The sequence below is a fragment of the Tupaia chinensis genome, unplaced genomic scaffold, assembly GCF_000334495.1.
Source record: "Tupaia chinensis unplaced genomic scaffold, TupChi_1.0 Scaffold000322_1, whole genome shotgun sequence".
In the NCBI taxonomy this organism is placed as follows: domain Eukaryota; kingdom Metazoa; phylum Chordata; class Mammalia; order Scandentia; family Tupaiidae; genus Tupaia; species Tupaia belangeri.
In genome coordinates, this window is record NW_006159816.1 from 3,077,074 (window position 1) to 3,089,943 (window position 12,870).

The following is a 12,870-nucleotide window of genomic DNA, read 5'->3' on the forward strand; positions in this document are numbered from 1 at the left end:
TAATGTATCAAGGTAACCTAATATGGCAAAATGTAGAAAAGTATTTGGAGTATTCTATACTATAAAATTTTAATGAAGTACTTCTTTTCAGTATGTATGTATTCATAAACATTTTATTTAATAGAAGTAACTTGTGATTAATTCTTAAGTAAAAGTCTATACTGTAATACCATCTCAATTACTCTGATGCTGTTAAGTGAGGCCTCTGAGTTGATGGTTCCATATGAAGGTTAGCAGACTAGAGCAGCACTATCCAATAAATAGTTATAAACTGTACCGTTTTGTACAGTGGCTACTCTATACATGTGGCTTAGTATTGAAATATGACAATTGAGAGTAAGGAACTAAAATTTTCACTTCTTGCACTTTTAAGCAATTTAAATAGCCGCATGTAGCCAGTGCCTACCTTATTGGTCAACACAATTCTAGTGTTTACACTGGGCTTCTTGGGGGCCCTTTTATAATCCTTGTTCTGAGGCCTCCTCCTGGAGTCTCTGATACAAATCCTTTACACAGATCTGTGTAGTAAATACTTACTGACCTAACTTCTAAAATATTTACATTTTTTTCTAAGATTTTGTTGTGTTATTAATTATGACAACTGTTCATTGAAATTATGAAGTTAAAACTTGGGACCAGCAGTTAGCATAATGGCTATGTTGCTGGACTCCCATGTAGTCAATTGTGGTTCGATTCTCGGACCCGGTGGCTTAAACTCACACTGGGCACGTGTGCGTGCATGCCCAGGATCCTGAGAGGCGAATGGAGGAGAAGGGATTACTGCGTGGCATCCCCCCAGGGGGTGATTTCTTGCTTTCTCTGTCTCTGTCACTCTCTGTCTTTCTGGCAAGCGCACATGCTCTAGAGCAAAAACCTCTTAAAAAAAAAAACTTAACTGTAAAGGTATATATTTTATTTTATAAACTTGTTTTCTGTTTATGGAAAATAAATATATTATAGTTATTACATTTATAAAAATTATTTTAAACTTTCTGATTAATGTGTTACAGAAAAAGGTATTTAGTTAATTCTACAGTAGTGGTCAGAGAATGTATTTTTTTATTGCTTTGTGTCCATTTATTTTATGTCACTTCATCTGAGATTGTTCATCTATGAGATTGCTATAATTATTACATATTTTATTAGGACTTTTCAAGAATTAATAATTAATCAAAAAATTCAAGTATAAATCATTTGTGGTTATGGTATTTATTTTCACAGAGAGGTTTTCTAAGCACTTAAGTAGTTGTTTGAGCAATATATTATTGTGTAAGTTATGAATTTGAACCAATGAGTTGTCAGGAAATTCATGAGATATTTTTTTCTGTTTTTCTTTGCAAAAAATTTGTCATGACTTTTCCAACAACCCAATATTTGTAATGATATTTCCTTAGAAAGGGCCATAAGCATAACATTTATTTTGAGGATATTCTGCTTAGCTGCAGAAGTGTGGGGATATTTTGTTATTTTAAGTACATTTGCCGTTTATTAACCAGGAGGTCATTAACATTAAAGCTGTACCCATTTATGCTCCTGTGAAAAATACATGCCTTGGGAACCAGCAGTTAGTGTAATGGCTATGTCACTGGACTCCCACGTAGTCGACCGCGGTTTGAGTTCCAGACCCGGTGGCTCAAAACTCATGCCAGGTGTGTGTGCGTGCATGCTCAAGATCCCGAGAGAAGAATGGAGGAGAGGGGATTGCGGCGTGACCATCTCCCCTGGGGGGTGATTTCTCGCTTTCTGTCTCTATGTCTCTCTCTGTCTATCTGGCGAGCGCATGCGCCCTATAGCGAAAATCTCTCCAAAAAAAAAAAAAAAAATACAGGCCTTAACAGTGAAGCTTATATCTTTAGAATGTGTATAACTGATTCGAAGATGTTATGTTAATGAGTCTTAAAAAGAATTCTGCATATAATCCTTCAGAGAATCTTCCCCATATGTATTGGTTTCATATAGTAGGGGTTTTTTGGGAAATGTTCCATACTTACATGAATTTAGAATTTTATAATTAACATAATTAGCATAAATGACTATGGAAACTGTCAGCCAGACTAAAGGCTTTAAAAAACTATGAGCTTAATATATTGGGTTGTCGGAAAAGTCATGACACATTTTTACATAGAAAAGCATAAAAATATATCATGACTTTTTCGATGACCCAACTGATTGAGGATTTTGTCATAACAACTAAAAAGTTTTGGAATTTTTTTTAGAGGTTTTTTGTTTTATTTTGTTTTTGATTCAGGGCTCATGTGCTAGAGACAGACAGTAAGTGGGAAAGTGAGAAATCATCCCCTCCAGGGGGGGATGGCTGTGCTGTAATTCCTTCTTCACCATTCTCTTCCTGGGATCTTGGGCACACATACACGCCCAGTGTGTTTCAACCCACGCAGCCCAGGACTCGAACCACAGTCGGCCCTGTGGGAATCCAGCAACATAACCACTGCACCATCTGCTGGCTCATTTTTGAAGTTTATTATTTTTTTACTTTTTATTTATTTATTTTTTTAAGAGAGATTTTTGCTATAGGACACATGTGCTTGCTGGAGAGACAGACAGAAAGCAGGAATCTCCCTCCCATCCCCGGGGGCATGGCCACACCACAGTCCCTTCTCCTCCATTCTCTGTTGGAATTTTGGGCATGCAAGCACATGGCCCAAAGTGAGTTTTAAACCACAGGTTCTGGGACTTGAACTGCTGTTGACTACGTGTGAATCCAGTGACATAAGCATTATGCCATCTGCTGGTCCCCAGTTTTTGAAGTTTTTGAAACCTTATTTAAAAAGTAGGCGATGGCAATCATATTGGTAAATTTTTTCTTTTTTTTAGAGAGATACTTGCTATAGGGTGTGTCCACTCACCAGGGACACAGAAAGAGACAGGGACAGAAAGCGGTAAATAACTCTTCCCTGCTTCCCCCAGGGGGAATGGCTACATTGCATCCCTTCTCCATTCTCCTCCTGGGATCTTGGGCTCAGACTCACACACACCCAGCATGATTTTCAAGTCACTGGGTATAGTTAGTTACATGGGAGTCCAGCGATTTAACCATTATGCCATCTACTGAGCCTCATATTGGTAAAAAAAAAAAAAAAAAAAAAAAAAAACCAATATTTGTACATATTTATGGGGTACAATATGAGTGTTCAGTACAAGAATATGGTGAGGGACCAGCAGGTGTTATTGTGGTTGGGGGGCTGAACTCCCACATGGCTGACCACAGTTCTAGTCCCAGACCTGTCAGCTTGCTTCTTCACCTCCTCTCAGATCTGATGACTGTAGCAAGTTAAGTACTAAAAATTAATAAAATAGGAAATTTTAAAAAATGAAGACAGTGATTAAACCAAGGTAATTATTGTATCTATCATCTTAACCATTTGTCATTACTTTGTGTTAGAAACATTCAAAATTGTCAATTTAATTTATTCTGAGACATTACAGTAAATAGTTATTGACTATATCTACCCTATTATACTTTATAACACTAGAAATTTTTCCTCTTGTCTATAACTTTATTTCTATTAGCAAACATTTTCCCTCCTCCCTCTATCATTCCCAGGCACTAGTACTCATTCTTCACCTCTCTATACTTTAATGACGTCATCCTTTTCAGTTTTCACATATGAATGAGAACGTATCATATTTCTCTTTCTGGCTTACTTAACATGTCCTCTGTGTTTGCCTGTGTTACCTCAGATGATAGGATTCATTCTTTTTAATAGCTAAATTGTACCACCCATTGTGCGTTTTGAATCATTATTGTTGTTTCTTTTCCATATAGAAAGAACTCTGTAACATGATACTTGATTGCTGTGCCCAACAAAGGACATATGAAAAATTTTTTGGCTTATTAGCTGGGGTGAGTTCCAGACCTGTTTTTCATGTTGGAATGTAATAGGTGTACTAGGCAGTTCTTAAGATGGATTTTGTCAATTAATGATTCTCCTTCGTGGTCTAGTCTAATCTAACAATGTATCCTTGCTAAAAGAAGATTTTTCTTCCCTACTGTAGGTTGCTCACTCTCTTTGATTCCATCTTTCCCACTTAATTTCTGCAGTACCTTAATTTTGCAAGTCACTTCTCTAGAACTTGGAGAAATTCTGTATGCTTTGTAACAATTTCCCAGTGGAGGATAATTAAATGTGATCTGTTGAGAATCTCATAGCATTTACTAAAGTCAAGTACATGTTCAGGCAGAATAAGTAAAGCATGAACTAAAACATTTTTTAAATCCAAATTCTACCACAGACTATATATGTATGTTTATATTATACAAAGGTTTGTGTGCAATCAGCTCATGTATAATTATCTTTCTGCATGTAAATTCTTGGTAGCTAGAAACCATATACATTAACTTCTTTTTCAGCATCATATAGCACAAAAAGATTTAGCGATGTGGTGTTATGTTCTTTAAAGATATGTAAAACACTAACTTTGATTTAATAAAGTTAGGATTTAATATGCTTATAATTGTAATGACATTCAATTTATAATGGTATTGACATTCAGTTTTTTATTTATTAGCGATTTTGCATGCTAAAAAAAGAATATATGGAATCCTTTGAAAGTATATTCAAGGAACAGTATGATACCATTCATCGCTTGGAAACAAACAAATTGAGAAATGTTGCTAAGATGTTTGCTCACCTCTTATACACTGATTCACTTCCATGGAGTGTAAGTACATGACTCAACATTTATACTTTTTTCCTAATCCCCTGTTATTCTTAAATAGGTATTAAATACACTTATCCTTTCAGGAAATATACTTTGAAATATGTAGTAGACTTTAACTACTTGTGAAGATTATATTCATCTAACATTGGATCTGAAGGCTAAGTGAATGGGCCCACTTGTGTTAGTATGTGGTGGTAGTCATTACTACTTGGCAGGCCACGTGGGAGACCTAAGCTTAATTCCTGGCCCACTCTCAAACTTGAGTGTAGTGGCACACACTTGTCGTCCCATGCTCTTGAGAGGCTAAGGCAAGAGGATCACAAAATACTGAGACCCTGTCCTTTTTTAAGGAAAAAAAAGAGGGAAGGAAAGAAGGAACAAAAGACAGGAAAGGAAGGGAGGGGGCAAAGGTTAAGTATACCATGTCTGAGAGTAAGAAATACAGTCCTATATTATTCATTTATTTATTTATTTATTTATTTTTGGAGAGGCTTTTTGCTATAGGGCTTGTGTGCTCGCCACACAGAGACAGAGACAGAAAGCTAGAAATCACCCCCTGGGGGGGATGACCATGCTGCAATCCCTTCTCCTCCATTCTCCTCTCAGAATCTTGAGCATGAACTCACATGTGCCCAACAGGGGTTTTAAGCCACCAGGTCCAGGACTTGAACCATGATCGACTACATGGGAATCCAGCAATATAGCCATTACGCTAACTGCTAGTCCCCCATCCTATATTATATTAACAGTCCAAATATCACAGTGCTTTTTCGAAGTGATGGCTAGAAGCGTTTAACAGGAGAATTTTCATCTTCTCTGTTTAAAACATATGTCTGCATATGCAACTGTTTTATTGGCATATGTGTCTCTGAATTACTTGAGTACATTACTCAAGAAAGAAAATAAAATCTATTTCTGTAGCATCTTAGTGTTTTGTAAATCAGTATAGAGAAATAGTCTTAAACTTTGCCAAGAAATAATACATGTCAACATAAGAGAAGATATTTAGAGATAATTCTAAGCAAAGATGAGAATATATCATAATTTTAAGAAATATTTAAACCTATAAATAATTGGTTACTTTGTCCTGCCTTTTGAAAAACCAAAGTAAAATTATCTTTTTTATTTTAATTTTTAGGTTCTTGAATGTATAAAACTGAGTGAAGAAACAACTACATCATCTAGTAGAATTTTTGTCAAAATATTTTTCCAGGAGCTCTGTGAATACATGGGTCTTCCTAAACTTAATGCAAGATTAAAGGATGAGTAAGTTTATCTTTAAGCAGTTTTTATGCTTATTGTTCGCAGGAGTTATTTTCTCACTTTAGTAGGATTTCACAATCTAAAAACAAGAATTAAGCCCCCTAGGGCTTCTTTATTGCTTAGTCACTACTGCAAATTTTGTTACGTTGCATTGGACAGTATGCAACTTTTTTATTATTATTATTACTATTTTTTAGAGATTTTTGCTATAGGGCATGTGCGATTGCTGGAAAGACAGAGAAAAAGCGAGAAATCACCCCCCACACAACAATCCCTTCTCCTCCCTTCTTCTCTTAGGATCTTGGTTGGCCATGCACACTCACGTGCCGCATGAGGTTTAAGCCACCAGGTCCAGGCTTGAACTGCAGTCGACTATGTGGGAGACCAGCAACATAGCCATTATACCATCTGCTGGTTTCCAATATGCAATTTTTAATAGTAGTTTGTAGTTCAGGTGGAGAGGATGCAGAACAAATGCTGCTTTTAGTTAAAACATGCAAAATTATTTTCCATGCTCACTGGAATTCTCTGATGAGTATTTATAGTATTTTTAACCCTAATTTTGAACCTTAGATTGATAAGTAATATATTATTATCCTTGGAACATTTTGAGTATAGAGAGAGAAATATCAGTCATAACTGTTCAGGTTATTGCATGGAACTAGCATCTTGTCCAGAACTGTTGTATAATCCCCCTTTCAACTTCTCTCCTGTTTATTCATGTTGCTTGTTACCACTTAGATTGATTTTTGCTCCATTCACACTACTGAAACCATCCTTTCACATTTCTCTTGGGCCAAATCCAGTAGTCTATGTCAGTCCTCTGGCACTTCACTACTTCACCTCGATTAACGCTGTTGACCACTTGTTGCCCGTGGCTCCCTACTTTGTTTTCATTCTTCTCTGAGGTCCCTGGTCTCCTTTTTGGCCTGTCTTCACTAAGGATCTATCCTGTGTTCTGCATGCTGTCTCTGAGCTATTCTGTACTCTTCTCTTGGGTTCGTATACTTAGCTATTTGGTTAATGTCTACTCCAGCAGGCTGATCTATTCTTCTTGAGCAAACTGCCCTCTAGCCACACCCATGTTGCCTAGCTTCTTATTTTTTATTTATTTAGTTATTTTCATTTATTTTACATAACTTTCACTGGATATCACCACAGCATACTGTCTGTGGATGAAGAGGAGTTATTCTTTTCTCTAAAAGGTGAGGTATTTTCTTGGTTTCACATATTTCTTGTGACCCTGTGGTGATTTCTAGTCATCTGATGGGTTATCCGTTTTTTTCTAAATTCTAGAAGATCAATCAGAGCGTTCAGAGGTGCACAGGAGGGTGTGATCTGCAAACTCTTTGGCATCGCATTTTTCTCCCTTTGTGACACAGATTTAGTGAGAGTTGAGGAATAGAAGGATCCAAATAGTATTCAGATTTGGCAACTTTTCATTTAGATTTGTCTAGGCACTCAGTAGGTGGAAGCTGAGCAGCAAAGTGGTGAGGTAAAAGAAAAAGGATAAGAAAACAGAAAGAGAAAGAAAAAAAGAAAAATGGATAAAGCAAACAAAAATTATTTATTTGTTAATTATTAAAAGCAAAAATGAAAACTGCAGTGAGCTTGCATTCCCTGTGAAATCACTAGATCTCAGCTTTCATGGCAGACTCAGTCTTCTTCTGCCCTGCCTTTTTTTGCCTAGAGGGAAGGGAGAGAGGGGTGGGGGTTATTACAGAGCCATAAAAAATCTTTACCTTAAAAATATTTTAAAAAGAGAAAAACTAGGAAAAAAGTTAAAAGTCAGAAGCAGAAAGGCAGAAAAAGACAGAGAGAGACAGAGAAAAGGAGACAGGGGCTCTACCAGGATAGATTCTCAGCAGAACATCTTCATTGCTCTTATCTCTGAAATCACTAGCTCTCGGCTCTCATGGCGGACTCAGTCTTCTTCTGGCCTGCCTTTTTTTGCCAGAGTAGATTCTCCACCTAGCTTGTTAAATGCACCTGGCTCTTTAATGCTTCCTTATGTCTGGTTCCCTGTTGGCTCCTCTCCTTTCTTAATTTGTCTAGAAAACTCATTCTTCTGTATTTTACCTTTTTCTGTGAAACTGTTACCCCTGATTCCACTGGGTGATCACTCAGTGTGGCACTCAAAACCACATGTCCCAAAGCACATCGTATGAATAATATTTTTCTCTCTGTCTTCCTCCATAGATAGTAATTTTATGCAGTCTTTAACTTGATTTCCCCCTTTCCCAGTGTTTTGGGCAGTGCCATGTGTGTGTGTGCCTATGTGCATGTACATATAAAGGAACATTCATATCAGAGAAGGTTTTGAAATAATCTGTACATACATTCACACTATATATTAGGTCATCAGGAAAATCATGCCTTATTTTTCTGCGTTTTCCTATGCAAACATACTCCAAGACTATTCTGATGACCCAGTATATATGTGTATATACATTTATTGTCTGGTGTATTTTGATGTGTTTATTAAAAAAAAGTCTTTAAAAATCTTCATCTGTTCATAATTTATAGAATCAGGTTTAGTAAGTAAAACTTAATGTTATAGATTCCATTTAGATAGCATGTGAGCCTAATCTAATAAATGACATAAAACATTTACTTGGTTATATTTCGTTTATTAATACAACATATAGAAAATTTGAAAAGTGACTGTTACGAGGATTTTACCTTTCAGTAATCTGTTTCTTTTGCTCATTTCCCCCATTTTAGAACCCTTCAGCCATTCTTTGAAGGATTATTACCCCGAGATAATCCAAGAAACACTCGATTTGCCATCAACTTCTTTACCTCTATAGGTCTTGGAGGTTTAACGTAAGGATTATTTTCAGAATTTCATTTTCATGTTACAAAATTATTTCTCGATTGCCTTTGAAGCAGAATCTTACAAATTATATTTTTAATTAGGGATGAATTGCGTGAGCATCTCAAAAATACACCGAAGGTCATTGTCGCACAGAAACCAGAAGTTGAACAAAAGAAATCCTCGCCATCCTCCTCTTCAGCATCCTCTTCTTCAGAGTCTGACTCCTCTGACTCTGATTCCGACAGTAGTGATAGCAGTTCAGAGTCATCCAGGGAGGACAGCGATTCTTCCTCTAGCAGCAGTCATACCTCTGTCTCAGGTACTGGTGCTCATTTCTAATTTATCTTGCGCTTTTCTAATAAATATATTGGAGGTGATATTTATTATGGGGGAAGAAAATAATTGTATTGGTAATTTATCTAATTTATTTTAGAGTTCAGTTATTGAAAAAGCCATAATTAAGAATTTAATGATCATGTATCACTGTTGCAGTTTGTAGCATATTACGTTTATAATGCTGAGATTATTTTTTTGAATCTTTATAGAAGGGAAGATGCTTGGCAAGTATTGCAAATACTTATTTGAACAATGACTGAAATAACATTCATAATGTCTATAATCTTGCTTATAGGACCTATCCTGATGCTATTATTTTAAAGAAAAAAAAAATTTTTTTAAGAGAGGTTTTTGCTATAGGGTACATGTGCTTTCCAGAAAGACAGAAACAGAAAACGATAAATCGCCTACGGCGGGGGGATAGCCACACTGTAATCCCTTCTCCATTCTCCTCTCAGGATCTTGGGCACGCACGCACATGCACCTGGCATGAGTTAAAGCCACCCAGTCCAGGACTTGAACTGCAGTCAACTATATGAGAGTCCAGTAATGTAAACATTACACCATCTGCTGGTCCCAAGAAATTCTTAAATGTTAGTTTTCACTTCCCATAGTAAAGCTTTATGTTAGTAATTAACATCTATTGAATGTTTTCATGAAGAGACCATCCGTATAGCTAGCACACAGATCAAGAATTCCCAGCAGCCCAAAAGTTCTCCTTGTTTTCTTTCAGTTAGTTTTCCCCTCTCATCCCCGTGGCAGCTGCTATTCTGATTTATAAATTCATAGATTAGTTTTGCCTGTTTTTAACTTCAGAATTACACATTATAAACTCCTTTTGGGACCCACAGTTGGCGTGGCATAATGGCTATGTTGCTGAACTCCCATGTAGTTGACCACAGTTCGAGTCCTGGACCCGGTGACTTAAACTCACGCTGGGCGCATGCGTGTGTGTGCCCAAGATCCTGAGAGGAGAATAGAGGAGAAGGAATTGTGACATGGCCATTCTCCCTGGGGGGTGATTTCTTGCTTTCTGTCTGTCTTTCTTGGTCTTTCTGGTGAGCGCACATGCCCTATAGCAAAAACCTCTCAAAAAAAAAAACTCCTTTATGCCTGGTCTATCTTTCAGCATTGCATTTGTGCAAGTTGTTCATGTTATTGCATTTGGTTCTAGCTTGTTTATTCATTCTAAATGTTATATTATTTTCTACTCTATGAATATTCCACAAAATGTTTATTCTTTTTGCTCAGTGGACAGTTAGATTTACAGAGTTCCCATGGATACCCTTATTTATATCTTGTGATGACTACACACACACACGCACACACACACACACACACATATTTACAGCCTTCTGTTGGTTTTGTGTATATACAGGGGAAACCGATGTGTTGTAGGATGCACGTATATTTAGCTTTAGTAAATACTTACAGTTTTCCAAGTAGTTATCCTGTTAGTTTTCCAAGTAGTTATCCTGCTTGCACTCCCAACAGCCACATGTGAGAGTTCTAGATTTTATCCTAACTCTTCAAGGTAACCGTTTTTTCTTTTTAGCCATTCTAGTGGGTGGGTAATGATACTTGGTTGCATTTTCTTGATCACTAATGAAGTTGAACATCATTATATATTATTGATCATTTTGAGATATATATATATATATATTAATGTGACTATTCAAATCTTTTGCCCCATTTTTAAAAAATTAAGTTGTCTTTCTGTTGATATATAAGAATTTCTTATATATTTTAGATTTGTGTCTTTGATGTATTTATGTCAAATAAATTGGTCATGAGGAAAATCATGATGTATTTTTCTGTATTTTTCTATGGAAAAATGCTTCAAGACTTTTCTGATGACCCAGTATATGTGTGTGTGTATACATGTATCTGTCCAGTGTATTTTGATGTGTTTATTTTTAAAAAGTCTTTAAGAAACTTCTTCTGTTCCTAATTTATAGGAATCAAGTTTCTATAATTTATTTATTACAAATAACCAGCCCCATTCTTGTCTGTCTAGACTTACAAGGCATCCAGAGCTCTGTTATCGTTCTGTCCCTCGGCAGTAGTCTTGAGTCAGCAAGTGCTCCCTGGGTAAAAGTAGCTTTAGAAAGTCAGTTTATTTCTCTGTGCTTCTGCCTTCTCCTGAATCTTGGCACTTCTTCTTATAGTTTTTTTACTGCCTTTCACATAGCTTTTTTTTTTTTTTTTAACTTTTTATTTTAGACTACAGGAAAGATACAAAAACAGCACAGAGCATTCACATGTACCTCTCTTCCAGATTCTCCTAATGTTACCAACTTACATAACCATAGTTCAGTGATCAAAACCAGGGAATTAACTTTGGAACATTATGAACTAAACTATAGATCTTTTTTGAATTTCACCAGTTTTTCTTCTGTTGTCCTTTTTCCTTATTTAGGGGTTCTGCTTCTGTTTAATTATGTTCTCTATCTTCTGCAACATGTGATAAGTCCTCTCACACTGTGCTCATTCTTAATTGACTTGACTGGTCACTTATTTTGTAGCCTGTCCCTGAGTGTGGAGATTTGCCTGGTGTTTTCTCATAATTAGAATGAGTTCAGGTATTTTTGACAAGACTACCTTAGAAATGATGTTCTCCTTAGTGTTCTTAGTGTTTCCTTTTTTTTTTTTTTTTTTTTTTTTGCTAAGACACATACACTTGCCAAAGAGAGACAGGAAGAGGGAGAAGAAAACACCTCCCGCCTCATGAGGAATGGTCATGCCACAGTCCCTCTCCACCTATCTCTCCCTCGTTTTGGGATTTTGGACATGCTTGCACACGTGTCCTGAGTTGTTTTCCAAGTCACTGGGTACAGTACTTGAACCACGTAGTCAGCTTCTTGGGATCCAGCTGCCTTAACCTCCAGGCCACATAGCCAGCCCATTCTTTTATTTTTTCCTTTTTCTTGAGAGGTTTTGCTATAGGGCACGTGTGTTCACCAGAGAGACAGAGAGAGACAGAGAGACCAAAAGCAAGAAATCACCCCCCAGGGGGGATGGCCACACTGCAATCCCTTCTCCTCCATTCTCCTCTCTGATCTTGGGCACGCACGCACACATGCCCGGCATGAGTTTAAGCCACTGGGTCCGGGACTCGAACCATGGTCGACTACATGGAAATCCAATGACATAGCCATTATGCTAACTGCTGATCCCCAGCCAGCCCATTCTTATCAAGTGGTTCATTATATTACTTTTTACATTTGGTTACATTATACTGGTTACTTTGTTAAAGTGCTGACTGCCAGATGTGTCTTCACAGAAACTTTTTCTATGTAAAATGAGTATCTTTTGGTGAAATAGTTTGATACAGTGCAAATCTCTTCCTCCTCTAGGTTTCATTTCCTAATTGTGAATATTCATCTTTGGATCTTGTCTGTAATACTGCCTATTACTGTGGTGATTGCCTGATAGTTCTGTTGCTGTCTTCTTCTGCATCTACTAGTTGAATTTCTTCTATAAGAAAAAGTTGTCTCTCTTCTCCCATGTATTTATTTGTCTATATATTATATCATTGTGGACCTTTTAAATCTTACTCTGTGGGTTAAAGGCCAGTACTATTATTTTTTGTTCAACTAATATCAACTTTGGAAATCAGGAGTTCCTTCAGCATGACTCTTGTGTTCTTTAAAATGTCTCCATCCTATGTTTTAGCATTTTCTTCTATTATAGCATCATAATTTCCAGATCTCTAGGGTCTTTAAATGAAGAAGATTTTAATTTTATCTGGCATTTCTAGTTGTTTTCAGCAG

At 36.7% G+C, this 12,870-nt stretch overlaps 1 protein-coding gene across 1 annotated transcript in view; it reads left to right on the forward strand.

Annotated features, from left to right (window-relative positions):
* CWC22 (CWC22 spliceosome associated protein) overlaps nt 1-12,870 on the forward strand; it is a 69,071-nt gene that overhangs the window by 52,796 nt on the left and 3,405 nt on the right. Inside the window, exons 15-19 of the mRNA XM_006151636.3 lie at nt 3,785-3,862; nt 4,528-4,680; nt 5,819-5,946; nt 8,668-8,769; nt 8,863-9,080. Coding sequence (XP_006151698.1) covers nt 3,785-3,862; nt 4,528-4,680; nt 5,819-5,946; nt 8,668-8,769; nt 8,863-9,080 — 679 coding nt within the window. The remainder of the gene's footprint in view (nt 1-3,784; nt 3,863-4,527; nt 4,681-5,818; nt 5,947-8,667; nt 8,770-8,862; nt 9,081-12,870) is intronic.